Raw genomic sequence first — 18422 nt, 5'->3', positions numbered from 1 at the left:
ATACACACACACTGTACTTTGGCAAATGACAGGAGTAGCAAGGAGGGGAATATGTAGCCTATAACAGCAGAACAGAGGAGGCAACAACGCTGTAACAGCGCTTCTATTGGGGAATTCCACGTAATGATGCTGTGCTGATAAATTGCAACACTGTTCCTCACCGTTAGATGTCACTCCTCTCCTCTTGGTCGACCGTGTAACAGCTTTTTTCCCCCAATGTGGTACAAAAGTGGTCCACAATAATTGATGCACAATAAATCACTGGAAATGTCGAGCAGCATAAGGGGTGATTTGTGAGCGCACTTTGACATTATTGTTTTCAATTCACATTTTAACACCTTTTATGTTTCAGTTATTTGTCCTTGACTAACATGATGTATTATTATATTTCATAATACTAGTAATATAACTCAACAGATAACAGCATTGTTCGAATATTATTCATTACATTAAGTATTATTATTTGTATTATAGTAGCATTATATGCCAAAACAACAGATTAGAAAACATGAAATTAATGTTAGGCTACAACTCGCAAATGTTTATACATTTGGCTTAGCCTATAACGATGGGAATCAATTATTTGGATACAGTAGTGAGTAGTCTAATGGTAAAAATTATGGTATCTTTTTTTTCAATATAAATCCACTTGCAAACTGAACATAGCTTAATAGTATATATGCCTTGAGAGTGCAGCGTTCTGGTCGCTTTTGTTCCCAGAGTAGAGACTCCTAAAAAAATGATTTAGCGAATGCAGTAGAGGGAGGAGGGGAGACAGATGGAAGAGAAGTGTAGTTCGTGGGAAAAGCTACAACGTGGATATGTGTGTGAGGCAGCGACACTGGGATATAGAGGAGAGAGCACGAGATGCTGACAGATTCCTGATAGATGTGCAAAATGGCGCAAGCAAGTTCTACCCCTGCGAGCCACCAATTGTTGTAGTTCATGAACATGAAGAGCTAGCTGTATGTCTGTTTTCTTCCGATCGCCTCACGTTGTTTTTAGTATCGTAATATATTTCAAAGTGATTAAATGGCTACCAGAAGGCTCTGCCTTGTTCCATGCATTTTTGGATTGCTCCTCAACGCTTTAGCCGGTAAGTGTTTATTGATATCCTTTCTAGGCTACTACTACCTCTGCAGGATAACACCTTTTTGGAACGGAACCGCCTTTTGCCCCTATCAGAAGCTGGTGCTGCAGACCAAAGATAGTGCATAATATCTAGCCCTATATTTCTATACCGTCTCCGCTGCAGACATGGTTGGACGAAACTATAGGAGCATCTCGGCAGGACGTGAACTTGACCGTATTCTTCTCTTGCGTTTATTCCTTGAACGTTCATCTTCATTTGGGGAATTGAGTTCCATGCAGCATGTGTATTATGTGAGTGTGTTTTGTGAATGTGTGCTAATGGAATTTAGAACCCGATATTTCTGTATCAATGATCTCACTCTTGAGCCGGTGGTGATGTGTAGCTGGCACGAACTTGTTTGACACTCTTTGAAAATATTCTCACATTAGCCTATATAACAACATGGTTGTTGCTTAAAAAATGAATCTTGAATCCATGCGCCCTATGGTTTTATTGTACTGTTGCCACGTGCAGCAGCCTACGTCCTAGAAAACACATAGGTTAACCCACATAGGGTCTGATGCATAATTGTGTAAAAACCTCAGAGCCGGAAAATGAAATAGGCAGATTATGATGATGATGATAGGCTCCTACCATTGTAGCCTACGACTTGAACCAAGAAAAAGTGGTAGGCTAATTATTATCATAATTATGATGATATTGATAATAATAATAATAGCCTAATAATAGGCCTAACAATAATAATAACAACAACAATAGGTTATTATATGATTGGGATTCTATGATGTTTAAGTAGGCTATCCTATTAATCTAATGTGTTAAAAATAAGAATGATAATTGTTTATACCCATTATGGTCCATGTGGTTCTTAGGTGTGTGCGTGTGCATGTGCGTGCGTGTGTGTCCTGTTGTGTTGGTTTGTGCCAAATACACTCTCTGTGCCAAAGAGTGCTTGAAAAACTAATATCTCCTTCCTTTCTTTCTTGGCTGTGGTCACTATAAATCCTTACCATTGATACACACAAACCAGCCTTTCATGCATTGATGGAATGTTATAACTTTTTAAATTCCATTTTATTGCCATTCCCAATATGTTCTGCCATCCCTCTGCCTCCTTTTCCCCGCCGCTTATGAAAAGTACATTTAAATATTGTGTAGGTAGGTATTTGTGTTATTAATCTAAAATGTAATTAATCTACAACCCAATATTAAACATTTGACATAATAGCAGTGCTGTTTGGACAGTTCATACTTGCACTTGTCTGCATAGAGCATATTAGCCTTTTTTTTTTTTTATCCGAGCACTGAACACTGCTGCGCTTATCATCTGTCATAGGGGGAGATATCTTTAATTGAGTGAGTCTTTGTGTAGTCAATTTATTGCTGTGAGAATGAATAAAAAAGACAGCAGTTATTGCCTGCTGAGGAGAATATTTGTACAGATGAACTTCTTTTTAAAATGTTCTTGGCTCCTTTGTTCAGTATGATTGACAGTTTTTAGTCCCTCAATGCGAGGCCCCATTTCCCAGCATGTAACCCGGATAGAGGGATGCTTTTATGATGAGCATCATGCCATAGAGACCCACAGGAACACACCACCCATGTAATCACATTTCCAGTAAAGGCTGGAGCAGTAGTATGGAGGGTGAGAAAAGAGGAGTGAAGGAGTAAGGAAGGAGGAGTGAAGGAGGAGTGAAGGAGTAAGGAAGGAGGGGTGAAGGAGTAAGGAAGGAGGAGTGAAGGAGTAAGGAAGGAGGACTGAAGGAGAAAGGAAGAAGTAAGGAAGGAGGAGGGAAGGAGTAAGGAAGGAGTAAGGAAGGAGGAGTGAATGAGTAAAGAAGGAGGAGTGAAGGAAGGAGGAGTGAAGGAGTAAAGAAGGAGGAGTGAAGGAGTAAAGAAGGAGGAGTGAAGGAGTAAGGCGGAGGAGTGAAGGAGTAAAGAAGGAGGAGTGAAGGAGGAGTGAAGGAGTAAGGAAGGAGGAGTGAAGGAGTAAGGAAGGAGGAGTGAAGGAATAAAGAAGGAGGAGTGAAGGAGGAGTGAAGGAATAAAGAAGGAGGAGTGAAGGAGTAAGGAAGGAGGAGTGAAGGAGTGAGGAAGGAGGAGTGAAGGAGTAAATGAAGGAGGAGTGAGGGATGAATGAAGGGGTAAGGAAGGAGGAGTGAAGGAGTAAAGAAGGAGGAGTGAAGGAGTAAGGAAGGAGGAGTGAAGGAGTAAGGAAGGAGGAGTGAAGGAGTAAAGAAGGAGTGAAGGAGTAAGGAAGGAGGAGTGAAGGAGTAAGGAAGGAGGAGTGAAGGAGTAAAGAAGGAGGAGTGAAGGAGTAAAGAAGGAGGTGTGAGGAAGTAAGGAAGGAGGAGTGAGGAAGTAAGGAAGGAGGAGTGAAGGAGTAGTGAAGGAGTAAGTAAGGGGGAGTGAAGAAGTAAGGAAGGAGGAGTGAAGGTGTAAAGAAGGAGGAGTGAAGGAGTAAGGAAGGAGGAGTGAAGGAGTAAAGAAGGAGGAGTGAAGGAGGAGTGAAGGAGTAAGGAAGGAGGAGTGAAGGAGTAAGGAAGGAGGAGTGAAGGAATAAAGAAGGAGGAGTGAAGGAGGAGTGAAGAAGTAAGGAAGGAGGAGTGAAGGAATAAAGAAGGAGGAGTGAAGGAGTAAAGAAGGAGGAGTGAAGGAGTAAGGAAGGAGGAGTGAAGGAGTGAGGAAGGAGGAGTGAAGGAGTAAGGAAGGAGTAAATGAAGGAGGAGTGAGGGATGAATGAAGGGGTAAGGAAGGAGGAGTGAAGGGGTAAAGAAGGAGGAGTGAAGGAGTAAGGAAGGAGGGGTGAAGGAGGAGTGAAGGAGTAAAGAAGGAGGAGTGAAGGAGTAAGGAAGGAGGAGTGAAGGAGTAAGGAAGGAGGAGTGAAGGAGTAAAAAAGGAGGAGTGAAGGAGTAAAGAAGGAGGAGTGAAGGAGGAGTGAAGGAGTAAGTAAGGAGGAGTGAAGGAGTAAAGAAGGAGGAGTGAAGGAGTAAGGAAGGAGGAGTGAAGGAGTAAAGAAGGAGGAGGGATGGAGTACGGAAGGAGGAGTGAAGGAGTAAGGAAGGAGTAAAGGAGGAGTGAAGGAGTAAAGAAGGAGGAGTGAAGAGTAAAGAAGGAGGAGTGAAGGAGTAAAGAAGGAGGAGTGAAGGAGTAAAGAAGGAGGAGTGAAGGAGTAAGGAAGGAGGAGTGAAGGAGTAAAAAAGGAGGAGTGAAGGAGTAAAGAAGGAGGAGTGAAGGAGTAAGGAAGGAGGAGTGAAGGAGTAAAGAAGGGGGAGTGAAGGAGTAAGGAAGGAGGAGTGAAGGAGTAAGGAAGGAGGAGTGAAGGAGTAAAGAAGGAGGAGTGAAGGAGTAAGGAAGGAGGAGTGAAGGAGTAAAGAAGGAGGAGTGAAGGAGTAAAGAAGGAGGAGTGAAGGAGTAAAGAAGGAGGAGTGAAGGAGTAAGGAAGGAGGAGTGAAGGAGTAAAGAAGGGGGAGTGAAGGAGTAAGGAAGGAGGAGTGAAGGAGTAAGGAAGGAGGAGTGAAGGAGTAAAGAAGGAGGAGTGAAGGAGTAAGGAAGGAGTAAGGAGTAAGGAAGGAGGAGTGAAGGAGTAAAGAAGGAGGAGTGAAGGAGTAAGGAAGGAGTAAGGAGTAAGGAAGGAGGAGTGAAGGAGTAAAGAAGGAGGAGTGAAGGAGTAAAGAAGGAGGAGTGAAGGAGTAAGGAAGGAATAAAGAAGGAGGAGTGAGGAAGGAGGAGTGAAGGAGGAGTGAAGGAGTAAACACATTTTTAATTTGGGGCCTTTGAGTTCTTTGTGTGTGGCTATTGAGTGTTATAGGGGAGTTGTTGTAATGTATTCTAGCCGACACATCTGAGAGAAATCAAATAGCTTCAATTGATTTGTTTCACTAATCCTGCAAAGATTGAATCACTTTTTGTGCCGTTTAAAGTTTCAGTCAATATGAGGAAGACCACATTAAACCACTTAGGTAAGAAGGTGTATGGTTAGAAGCTGTAGTGAAGCTTGAATAGAACAGTCTGTATTTTCTTTTCATTCTGCAAGGTATGACCAGAGGGGTGTGCACTGTTAGATGTTTGTTCAAAATAAAGACAAATAGCAACAACAGCAACAAAAAAATCATATTGGCTGAGCAACAGCAATGTCTCCCAATTAGCATAAATCGTTTATTGTTTTTTTGGATTTGCATCGTGAAACAAATGATTTTGTTAGTCACATTCACTATAAGGATGCTATTGTTGTTTACTTGTGTTATTCTTGTGAGACCCTGTAATATAATTATAGCCTGCACACACAACTGTTATTCTTCTGTGTTCGTGTGGTGAAAGATACTGATGAGTAGTCTATACAGAGACCTCAGGTGCACCTATCCCATAGGGAATGACCATGTGTTGACAATGTTATGGACACATATCACCGCCGGACTAGAGGGAACTTGACATAGGAATATTGTTGATTGAAGCAGGTGGGAGTTAATGCATTGGCCAGGGTGAGTCATCATCACAATGCAAACACAGTTGTCATTTGTATAAAATGTACATTTTCTTCGAGCTTATATTGGGACCATTGTTAGTAGATATTCCTTTTCAATATCATCTTCCTGGTGTTGTGATTAAGTCTGTGGGTCAGCGTATTGCTTTGATCTTTGAAAGGTGAAGGGCACCCTGTTGCAGCTGTGTGTGTGTGTGTGTCTGTGTGTTTATAGTATGAGGACCAAAAGGAAGGTTCATAATGATTCATAATTGACATGGGTAGATGCTTGTGGATAGGTGTACAATTATATAGTCTTTACTTACAGGGTCTACCCAAGAATTAAAGATAACGTTTTGATCTCCCACGGCAAAGTGCTGTAAAAATAGCAGAGGTGTGGAGGTGTGTGACTTTTACCTCCACGATTTGCTGGTGTCAGCGATAGTTTTTTAAACTTTAGACAGGAAAATGACTGTTGTGGATGTTACAGAGTCTGATTGGCTGCTGTCAGAGATAGTTTTTTAAAACTTTAGACAGGAAAATGACTGTTGTGGATGTTACAGAGTCTGATTGGCTGCTGTCAGAGATAGTTTTTTAAAACTTTAGACAGGAAAATGACTGTTGTGGATGTTACAGAGTCTGATTGGCTGCTGTCAGAGATAGTTTTTTAAAACTTTAGACAGGAAAATGACTGTTGTGGATGTTACAGAGTCTGATTGGCTGCTGTCAGAGATAGTTTTTTAAAACTTTAGACAGGAAAATGACTGTTGTGGATGTTACAGAGTCTGATTGGCTGCTGTCAGAGATAGTTTTTTAAAACTTTAGACAGGAAAATGACTGTTGTGGATGTTACAGAGTCTGATTGGCTGCTGTCAGAGATAGTTTTTTAAAACTTTAGACAGGAAAATGACTGTTGTGGATGTTACAGAGTCTGATTGGCTGCTGTCAGAGATAGTTTTTTAAAACTTTAGACAGGAAAATGACTGTTGTGGATGTTACAGAGTCTGATTGGCTGCTGTCAGAGATAGTTTTTTAAAACTTTAGACAGGAAAATGACTGTTGTGGATGTTACAGAGTCTGATTGGCTGCTGTCAGAGATAGCCATTTCGAAGGAAAGACTTGGCTGAACACAAAAACCATAATGTTATTGTAATTTCTGTTATTACTTTAGAGAGGAAAAAACACCATTATGGATGTTACAGAGAATGAAACTAAAATGAGTCTAATTTCTTGATCGACATCTAGCATGACACATTTTTTGTCAACAGAAGCCATTCTACCTCAGAACTACATAATTACAGGTAGCCTTGATAGTATACTCCATAGTCTAATTAATGCCAGGCAGGCACTACACCGAATACAATATTTTTTTAATCTATATATACGTATATCAAAATGTCCATTACGAGTTATATATAGACAGAAATATGAGATTATTTTTATTACACATTTTCTGAAATATTGTATTAAAATATGTAAATGAAGCTATATACAGGTAACTGCCAAAATAAAGGAAACACCAACATAAAGTGTCTTAATAGGCTGTTTGGCCACCACGAGCCAGAACAGATTCAATTCACCTTGGTATAGATTTTACTAGTGTTTGGAACTCTATTGGAGGGATGTGACACTATTCTTCATGGCCCTAAGCATGTTGGGATGTTAATATCTTAATTAACTCAGGAACCACACCTGTGTGGAAACACCAGCTTTCTTTCTTCTAATATACCTTGTATCCCTCATTTACTCAAGTGTTTCCATTATTTTGGCAGTTACCTGTACATGTGCCTATTCTGCCAACCGGTGGTGTAAAATCCTTATGTAAAAATACTTTAAAGTACTACTGAAGTATTTTTGGGGGGTATCTGTACTTTACTTTACTATTTAGATTTTTGACAACTTGTACTTTTATTTCACTACATTCCTAAAGAAAATCATGTACTTTTTACTCCCTACATTTTATGCTTTTTATGTGTTTTTGTGTGTTTTTGTGTTTTTGCTCCGCAACAGAATGTGCTGTGATGCAGCTTTGACCGCTTGATCACTAACCATGTTGATAAGAGCTTGGTTATTATTTAGCCAATTGCAGCAGTTTGTTTGTGAGGCTGTGGATGCCTCCCTCCCTCCAGTTCTTCGTACAGTAGCACGGTGGGTTTTATTGAATGCCAGTAGTAAGCCCGAGCGCGAGCCACACTTAGCCAGCAGTTGTCTCTCTCAGCCTGGCAGGCTTCTGGTCTCCCACGGTGGTAATCCCAAACCCCAGGGTCCCCTTTCCCTTGTTAAAGGGAGCATTAAGAGGAGGGGTCTGCCTGACTGTGTGTGCCTCTTTCTCTCTCTCTTTGACAGTGTGGCTCTGCTCTGACCTCTGGCATCTACAGCTGTGCTGGCCACTCTTCTCCTATTCCACACAGCATAGCACAGCACCCAGCAGCACGGCACACAACACACGCATGGCCAGCCAGCCAGCCATCCCTCCCCTCCTCATCCATAACCCTGACCCCTCTATATCTTAGCTCGCTGCTCAGTGCTTCTGTTGTGCTCATGTGCTGGCAATGCTGTCCACCTCTCTCTGTTTCTCTCTCTCCCCTCTCTCTCTCTTCTTACCCGTCTGTTATTACACCTCTCCTCTTCTCCTTTTTTTTCATACATGTTGATTACAAAGACCGTGTTGGAAGCAGTCATGAATGTTCCATGTGGACATTAATCTTTAATGTCTTGGAGGCAGTCATCAGTGCTTTGTGAGAGTCCACAGACCTCAGAGTCTATCTGATGACATTGATGAGCCAATCAGTCAAAGCTATCATTTGAAAACCTGCAGGACTCTGCTCTCTCTCCATGCTTTATTCATTTAAAAATCAACTCATTCATTGAATTCATCAGCTTCCTGTTCAGCTTAAAAGGACACACTGCAATGCAGTCATGAATGGCTCATCTCTGTGAAATACCTTAATAAAGCCATGTTCTGCTGCTCTTGAAATCCCTGACATGATAATAACACAGATTCAGTTTGTTGATGTTACTACGGGCGACGAAATACTACTTGCATTGAGACTTTATCTGGGTTTCTGATGCTGGATAACATCTATTAATGCCCTGTGACAGTTTTGAAAGCTTGGCATGAACATCCCTTCTATATCCAGGGGTCAGAAACAGAGCCCCTCTGTCTCCTAAGAATATGTATAATGTAACACTTTTGTATCCTCTTTATTTGTGTCCAGAAGCGTTTTAGTGTCTAATGGGTGTTTTAGCTTCCAACATTGTTTTGCCCATAACAGGAAGCGTGACTGATTGCCTCTGTACCCGCGTCCTCTTCGTTTGCTGTTCATGTACTGGTAGCTGTGCTGACTGCGCTGGCTTCCTGTGTGTGTGGAACGCTTAGGCTTTGTTGGGGCAGCGGAGCAGAGCGCTCTGTGCGGGCAGCACGGCCAGCAAGGGGTTAAATATTTCACCACCCCTTTGTTTTTCAGCGGCAGTAGCGCTGATGTCTCTTTGGTCTCGTAGCAGCTTTACTTACCTCGCAGAGAGAGGGAGGGAGGGAAACGGGTTAGAAAGGAGAGCATGTCAATGCATTCCTTGTCTGCACTTAAAGGGGAGTATCCCTGGGATGGGATTTGAGGGATGACGTCGGAGGTCCTCTCTGCTGACCCCTGTACAGCCCCTCCCGCCCAGATTCCTGGGTCCGAGGCAGGGACTGTTAGTGCTTAGTCCTTCAGCAGCTGAAACCTGATACTGAGAGCACGGAGGTGCAGAAGACTCCGCTAAGCTTGACTTTCATGGCACTTTTAATGGGCCTCAGGATCTCGTCACAGTATTTTTGTGCATTCAAATTGCCATCGATAGGGCACACTGTTCACAACGTTGTTATCAGCAAACCGCACACCCACACAACGCCATACACGTGGTCTGCGGTTGGACATACTGCCAAATTCTCTAAAACAACGTTGGATGCGGCTTATGGTAGAGAAATTAACATTAAATTCTCCAACAGCACTGGTGGCACCAGCACTGGTGGACATTTCTGCATGCCAACTGCACACCCCATCAAAACTGTGGCATTGTGTTGTGTGACAAAACTGCACATTTTAGAGTGGCCTTTTATTGTCCCCAGCACAAGATGCCCCTGTGTAATGATCATGCTGATCATGCTGTTTAATCAGAGAAACTGAGAAATGCTAACTAACAGGGATGTAAACACATTTGTGCACAACATTTGAGAGAAATAAGCATTTTGTACATATGGAAAATGTATTTTATTTCAGCTCAGGAACCATGTCATGGGACCAACACTTTTCACGTTGCATTTATATTTTTGTTCAGTGTAGATGGACACTAGATGGAGAGTCCTCAATCAGCTCTCTCTCTCTCATATGTCACCAGGTCAGGGGAAGAGGAAAGAATCCAGTTATGTTACTGTAAGACAAAGATGAAATGAGTGCAGCAGATAAAATGATGAAAACACAACACCAGTGACCTTGGCCATAATCTTTAGCCTCTTTTTCTATCTGCCCTCAAAAGGCATTGCTCGTGTCTCTGAAAAGCAGACATTTCGAAACCCTCTCTCTGTTGCATTCCACTATTGATCTGAGCAAACCTGTATTCAAGCCATTCAAAATGCAGTCGTTTGAGTTGCTGACCTAAATGAATGTGTATTACTGCCACTCTGTGCCAGCGGCCTTCAGGGCCTTAACAGCCTACAAACACCTTCTGAATTCCATTTTATCCATGGCAGAAGAAGCAGATTTCAAAGTAACAATCACATCATCACTGACACTTTGCTCTTGGTGTTGATGATTGGCCCTGCAGGTGATAACAGAGTAAGGAAACATCAATGTGGCCCAGCAATAGGGCTGGGAATTACCAGGGACCTCACAATATGATGTTGTCACAATACTTATATTCCGATACAATATGTATTGCAATTCTCACGATTCTCATGATATCTATTGTGATTTTATTGCGATTCGATGTTCCAAACATATTGCTCACCATATGTCTGCTGCAGGGGGACAAGAGAGAGCCATGAGAAAACACGTTTGGATCAGTCATGGAAATAAAAGTGCTGAAAACAAAATTGCCTCCCTATTTAAAAAGATGATGGAGAACAAGCTATGAAGGAAAAATACTGTAGTTTTTGTGCAGGTGAAGCCATTTAGCGGAATAATAATATTGCGATATTGTCAAACGATACGATATATCAACAATATATCCTGATATGCAGTGGTGTAAAGTACTTAAGTCAAAATACTTGAAAGTACTACTTAAGTGGTTTCTTGGGGGCTATCTGTACTTTACTATTTATTTTTTGGAAAACCTTCACACAACATTCCTAAAGAAAATAATGTACTTTTTATTCCATACATTTTCTCTGACACCCAAAAGTACTTGTTACATTTTGAATGCTTAGCAGGACAGGAAAATTCACACACTTTTCAAGAGAATATCCCTGGTCATCCCTACTACCTCTGATCTGGCAGACTCACTAAACACAAATGCTTTGTTTGTAAATGATGTCTGAGTGTTGGAGTGTTCCCCTGACTATCCGTAAATACATTTAAAAAATAAAATTGTGCCGTTTTACGAGTTATCATTTTACTTTTGATACTTAAGTATAAACCAAAGTACTTTTTGCCTTTTTACTTGAGTAGTATTTCACTTCTACTTAAGTCATTTTCTTTTAAAGTATCTTTACTTTTACACAAGTATGACAGTTGAGTAGTTTTTCTGTATCGATGTTTTTCCTCCATCACTAGCCAGCGGTGTGTTCTGTTTGTTGCGAGAGCAGAACGAGACAGTATTGAGTGCATCATGTCTCAAAGGCAATAGGTAGGCGGATTGTCAACAGCACATCAAGGTGGTTTATTATGGGACTGGAAGCTGGCAGACAGTGGCATGCACAGTAATCACTGTGTACAGTTATTGTGCTTTTTTATTCTATAGCACACATCACTATCTGCAACCACAACTCCATGGTTGCTCTGTGTTTAGAAAGGATGGACCAGTCTGTTGTTTCTACATTCACCTGTCTATTCACCTGTCTATTCTCTTGTGCTTGTAGGTGTGGATCGTTCATTGTCACTGTGCTGAAAAACATGTTCTTGCTAGTGAGTGTGAATGAAGGAATTCTCTCGAGACCAAACTCTAACCTAGCTTGCTAAGGCTGTTTGCTCATGAGCGCTGTGTGTATTTTCTGTGTAGCTGTGTAGGTGTAACGTATGTATTTCTCTGCTATTTGTGTAGGTGTGACATCGGGAGCAGAGCTCTCCTTCACGCTGGAGCCCAGTGACATCATCGCGGTGCAGGAACAGCCCCTCATGCTGCACTGTCAGGTGGACGGCATCCCACCAATCACCACGCAGTGGAGGCGGAACGGAGTCTTCCTGGTGGTTGACCAATACTACACCATGTTCCACAACGGCACTCTGCTGATTGGACGCTTCCAGAGGACCAAGTCTGACGGCTCAACTGATGAAGGGGATTATGAGTGCGTGGGCCAGAACTCCTTTGGTCTGGTGGTGAGCCGCAGGGCCAGGGTGCAGGCCGCCAGTAAGTTTTTATTTCACCTTTATTTAACCAGGTAGGCTAGCTGAGAACAAGTTCTCATTTACAACTGTGACCTGACCAAGATAAAGCATAGCAGTGTGAACAGACAACAACAGAGTTACACATGGAGTAAACAATAAACAGTAAGTCAATAACACAGTAGAAAAAAAATAAAGAGTCTATATACATTGTGTGCAAAAGGCATGAGAAGGTAGGCGAATAATTACAATTTAGCAGATTAACACGAGTGATAAATGATCAGATGGTCATGTGCAGGTAGAGATACTGGTGGGCAAAAGAGCAGAAAAGTAAATAAATAAAAACAGTATGGGGATGAGGTAGGTAAATTGGGTGGGCTATTTACCGATGGACTATGTACAGCTGCAGCGATTGGTTAGCTGCTCAGATAGCAGATGTTTAAAGTTGGTGAGGGAGATAAAAGTCTCCAACTTCAGTGATTTTTGCCATTTGTTCCAGTCACAGGCAACAGAGAACTGTAAAGAGGTGGCCAAATGAGGTGTTGGCTTTAGGGATGATCAGTGAGATAAACCTGCTGGAGCGCGTGCTACCTGTGGGTGTTGCCATCGTGACCAGTGAACTGAGATAAGGCGGAGCTTTACCTAGCATGGCCTTGTAGATGACCTGGAGCCAGTAGGTCTGGCGACTAATATGTAGCGAGGGCCAGCCGACTAGAGCATACAGGTCGCAGTGGTGGGTGGTATAAGGTGCTTCACTAACAGTACGGATGGCAATGTGATAAACTGCATCCAGTTTGCTGAGTAGAGTATTGGAAGCTATTTTGTAGATGACATCGCCGAAGTCGAGGATCGGTAGGATAGTCAGTTTTACTAGGTGTTCCTTTAATAACCTTGCTACGGGGTTATTACTGCCATGGTAGTACCATGTTATTACACTGTTATTGAAAAGCATAATTAGCCATTTCCAACATTGGTAATAGGAGAGGTATTTGTTGATTGCTAGGAAGTTTGACTCAATTAATACAATGAATATGAATACAATAACTAAATAATATGTAGGTTTAAGTTTAAATCTGCAGAACTTTTTGGCATCACTATTGTTGGAAGGTGGTGAAATCTGACATTGGGTTCGTCAACCCATGTCTACAGAATGTCTCTCATGTAGCCGACCGCTGCTGGATACGTGGCTATACAGTCAGAGTAACCAACAGGCTACTGTATTTACCAAGCTTTAATATTGGAGCCACATTATGTTTGGATGAGCCTAATATGAGCGACTTAGGGAGCCAGGGAGATGGATTTGATGGTTTGCCTTATTTACACAGATACATTAGCATTTTGGATTTTGCCCTCCCTTAGTGTTGTCCCTAGTAAAATGTCATAATCTGTACTCTTCTCTGTAATTTACTATTAGCAAGCCTTTATACGTGACGTTCACACTGCGTTCTTGTGCCTGCTGTAATCTCAAAGTGTTTCTGATCGCCCTGTTGCTGGTTGCTGGTACCAAGATTAATTTTCTAGGCTCCGCTCTAGCAACAAAGGTATTTTTTTGGATTGACTTGAGTTTCACGTCAAATGCTAAGCATTGCAACCATGGCCATAAGCAAAGAGGAAAACGCTCATCCAGAGGCGGCGCTCCTAGAGGCCGGGCACTTTAATGCACGGAAACTCAAATCAGCATGTTAAATGTGCAACCAGAGAAAAAAAAACTCTAGACCACCTTACCCCACACACAGAGATGCATACAATGCTCTCCCTCGCCCTCCATTTGGCAAATCTGACCATAATTCTATCCTAATTCCTGCTTACAAGCAAACTGCTTGTATTTATTCCAGTAGAGGCTGCTGAGGGGAGGACTGGCTCATAATAATGGCTGGTATGGAGTCAATGGAGTGGTCTCAACTAGAGGTCGACCGATTATGATTTTTCAACGCCGATACCGATTATGGGAGGACCAAAAAAGCCGATACCGATTAATCAGCCGATTTTTTTCCAATTTCCTATTTATTTATTTGTAATATTGACAATTACAACAATTACTGAATGAACACTTTTATTTTAACTTAATATAATACATCAATAAAATCAATTTAGCCTCAAATATATAATGAAACATGTTAAATTTGGTTTAAATAATACAAAAAAAAGTGTTGGAGAAGAAAGTAAAAGTGCAATATGTGCCATGTAAAAAAGCTAACGTTTAAGTTCCTTGCTCAGAACATGAGAACATATGAAAGCTGGTGGTACCTTTTAACATGAGTCTTCAATATTCTCAGGTAAGAAGTTTTAGGTTGTAGTTATTATAGGAATATTTCTCTCTATACTGTTTGTATTTCATATACCTTTGACTATTGGATGTTCTTATAGGCACTTTAGTATTGCCAGTGTAACAGTATAGCTTCTGTCCCTCTCCTCGCCCCTATCTGGGCTCGAACCAGGAACACATCAACAACAGCCACCCTCGAAGCATCGTTACCCATCGCTCCACCAAAGCCGTGTCCCTTGCAGAGCAAGGGAAACAACTACTTCAAGGTCTCAGAGCGAGTTACGTCACCGATTGAAACACTATTAGCGCACACCCCGCTAACCAGCTAGCCATTTCACATCGGTTACACCAGCCTAATCTCGGAGTTGATAGGCTTGAAATCATAAATAGCTCAATGCTTGAAGCACAGGGAAGAGCTGCTGGCAAACGCACGAAAGTGCTGTTTGAATGAATGCTTACGAGCCTGCTGCTGCCCACCACCGCTCAGTCAGACTGCTCTATCGAATATCAAATCCTAGACTTAATTATAACATAATAACACACAGAAATACGAGCCTTGGGTCGTTAATATGGTAAAATCCAGAAACTATAATTTCGAAAACAAAACATTTATTCTTTCAGTGAAATACGGAACCATTCCGTATTTTATCTAACAGGTGGCATCCATAAATCTAAATATTCCTGTTACATTGCACAACCTTCAATGTTATGTCATAATTACGTAAAATTCTGGCAAATTAGTTCGCAACGAGCCAGGCTGCCCAAACTGTTGCATATACCCTGACTCTGCGTGCAATGAACGCAAGAGAAGTGACACAATTTCCCTAGTTTAATATTGCCTGCTAACCTGGATTTCTTTTAACTAAATATGCAGGTTTAAAAAAGTATACCTCTGTGTATTGATTTTAAGAAAGGGGTTGATGTTTATGGTTAGGTACATTCGTGCAACGATTGTGCTTTTTTCGCAAATGCGCTTTTGTTAAGTCATCCCCCGTTTGGCGAAGTTGGTCTTCACACAGTTTGCAACGAGCCAGACGGCCCAAACTGCTGCATATACCCTGACTCTGTTGCACAGAACGCAAGAGAAGTGACACAATTTCCCTAGTTAAAAGAAATTCATGTTAGCAGGCAATATTAACTAAATTCGCAGGTTTAAAAATATATACTTGTGTATTGATTTTAAGAAAGGCGTTAATGTTTATGGTTAGGTACACATTGGTGCAACGACAGTGCTTTTTCGCGCTTGTTAAATCACCCGTTTGATGAAGTAGGCTGTGATTCAATGATAAATTAACAGGCACCGCATCGATTATATGCAACACAGGACAAGCTAGATAAACTAGTAATATCATCAACCATGTGTAGTTAACCTGTGATTATGTTAAGATTGATTGTTTTTTATAAGATATGTTTAATGCTAGCTAGCACCTTACCTTGGCTCCTTGCTGCACTCGCATAACAGGTAGTCAGCCTGCCCGGTCTCCTCGTGGAGTGCAATGTAATCGGCCATGATCGGTGTCCAAAAATGCAGATTACCAATTGTTATGAAAACTTGAAATCGGAACCTAATTAGTCGGCTATTCCGATTAGTCGGTCGACCTCTAGTCTCAACCACATGGAAACCATGTTTTTGATGTATTTGATACCATTCCGCTGACTCTATTCCAGCCATTATTATGAGCCGTCCTCCCCTCAGCAGCCTCCACTGGAGTTAGTCTCAAAGTGAATGTGTTATGTTATGTGGCGCTTGTTATTTTCAGAAGGTCTTGCCTCCTTGCTTCATGAGGCTTTGGGTCGTTTTAACTGAACAGTGAAGTGACCATAGAGCAGAGGGTCGGTGGTGTCTTAAGCAAGGCAGCCACAGTAATTGATGTGGTCTCCAAGCTTGTGCAGCAGCCTTTGTCCTTTAACGGCTAATGGAGGACCCTTTGTGTTGAACTCTGTACCTTCATATGTTTGTTAATGATGATGTGGTGTGCTCCAGCACTCCATTGCTGTGCAGTGCTGGAGAACAATAGACAAACCCATGTGTTTCTGTGGAAGAAAAAAAACGGCATATGTCGCTGCCTTACATTGGAGAACAATGGGTCAGTTGAATGTGCAGTATTCTTTTAAAAACCCTTTGTGCTTACACACACACACACACACACACACACACACACACACACTTGCCTACAATATAGTAACTCAAATGCACAGGCATCCTCTCCTTGCAGAGGTCGTGGGGAGCAATCAAAGCAGCACCTTTGTGATACTGTACAGTTAAGCGTTTCTGAAAGCTCTTCTGTGCTGCGTCGAGTTACACACTGACAGACAAAGGCTGGCAGAGGGCTTAGATTCCTGCCCTGTGTGTAACACAGGCCAGGAAGGAGACAGCTCACTGCTGTGCTGTTGTGTCCATGCAGCCTCGCCGCTCAATGGGACCGAGGTGGCTAAGTGGTGACGGGGAGGGCCTGCATCTCGCAGGCCACGGGAAAAAGTCATCCCTGCGCTGTGGCGCCGCCAGACACAAGAAACCTTTTAAAACCTCCTTAGGGAGGCTTTCTCTCAAAAGTCAGCCCATAGTTACCGTTTCAGCACCTCCCTGCTTTTACATGAGGGAAAATCCTGGAATTGACTATTCCATGACTTCTTATTTATGATTTAGTGGTCTGAGGGTGGAGTGGATGTACAACCGGGGGGGTGAAATGAAAATCGGTCCCCCGATTTGACTGACAGCTCAGCACCCGAGGAGTATTATTTTTTATTTGACCTTTATTTAACCGGGCAAGTCAGTTAAGAACTAATTCTTATTTACAATGACAGCCTACCCCTGGTCAAACCTGGGCCAATTAGAATATTCACTGCTGAGGGGGATGGCTAATATTAGGTCTTGTCTTGTCAGCTGTAGAGCTCAGCTGTAGAGCTGGTATTACGAACAACATTTCATATACAGTGATACAATGCATGTGTCACACAATGAATCTACTCATGTAGACACCTGGCCAGCACAGATCTCTGATTACAGGATGTACTAGGATGTAATGTTATGTGCAGACAACTTCAAGTTGAAGCTCATTGCTTCGGGTGGTAAGGCTTTTTCCACCACTGGCTGCTCCTGAAAGATAATAGTGTGTTCTCTTCTCTTCTGGGCTTCCTTCTCTTTTGTTCTTCAGGGTCACTTAAATGGTTGACCCCTGCCCTGTGACTCATATTGATCAGTTTAAGGATTACTGATTGTCTGGAGGTCACATTCTGACATTATGGCCTTTGACCCCTAAGGAGGGGGTGTTGAGAAAGGGCCCCATTCTAATGAAGCATGTGATATTTATCTGCTGGGAATGTTGAACCGTGGAGTCCTGACATGCCTACCATATGATAGTAACCGTGTGTGTGTGCGTGCCGATGCTGGACTCAGGGAATTGATGTCTTTGTTGAGTGACAAAGAGAAGCTAAGGGCAGGGCCTTCTCCTTAATGAATATTTACTTGGTTACCTGAGCCTGCAGGACACCAGGCTTCAGGACAGGAGGAAGCAATCATAGTGAAAAAGAACAGCTGGGCAATTCCACGGTAACGGAATTCCATGGTAACGCTTTGACAAAGTTTAACAAACCATACAACTCTATGCACAAGGACTATTTTTTAACAATTTCCACTGGAAAAATGTACACAAAAACTAATTTAGTGGAAGAACAGTGTAGATGCAAGCTTTGGTAACATAATTACTGTAAAATCTCCCTCAGGTTTTTATGCGACCACGTTTTCTTAAAACTCTGTTAAATATCTGCTCTGAATGAAGATTAAAAGATGTCTGCAGAAAGAATGAGAAGTCAGCTATGACAGGACACATTGAGTTAAAAATATATATTTTGGTTATTGAACTACAGTAAGTAAAGTGGATTTACACCCGGTACCGGAATTATGGTAACGGAATTATAGTAACGGAATTATAGTAACGGAATTATAGTAACGGAATTATAGTAACGGAATTATGGTAACGGAATTATAGTAACGGAATTATAGTAACGGAATTATAGTAACGGAATTATAGTAACGGAATTATGGTAACGGAATTACATCATGGATCCCTGATCTGTACTACA

At 41.9% G+C, this 18422-nt stretch overlaps 1 protein-coding gene across 1 annotated transcript in view; it reads left to right on the top strand.

Annotated features, from left to right (window-relative positions):
• The first annotated feature begins 717 nt into the window (after nucleotides 1–717).
• The window catches only part of LOC110506445 (immunoglobulin superfamily DCC subclass member 3), a 121171-nt gene continuing 103466 nt past the window's right edge, over nucleotides 718–18422 (top strand). Inside the window, exons 1-2 of the mRNA XM_021586057.3 lie at nucleotides 718–1096; nucleotides 11793–12098. Coding sequence (XP_021441732.3) covers nucleotides 1033–1096; nucleotides 11793–12098 — 370 coding nt within the window. The 5' untranslated portion in view covers nucleotides 718–1032. The remainder of the gene's footprint in view (nucleotides 1097–11792; nucleotides 12099–18422) is intronic.

The sequence above is a fragment of the Oncorhynchus mykiss genome, chromosome 26 (genome assembly GCF_057628025.1).
Source record: "Oncorhynchus mykiss isolate SJ-2025 chromosome 26, ASM5762802v1, whole genome shotgun sequence".
Lineage (NCBI taxonomy): Eukaryota > Metazoa > Chordata > Actinopteri > Salmoniformes > Salmonidae > Oncorhynchus > Oncorhynchus mykiss.
The sequence above is the reverse complement of the archived record's forward strand: the minus strand, read 5'-3'. Positions and strand labels throughout refer to the sequence as shown.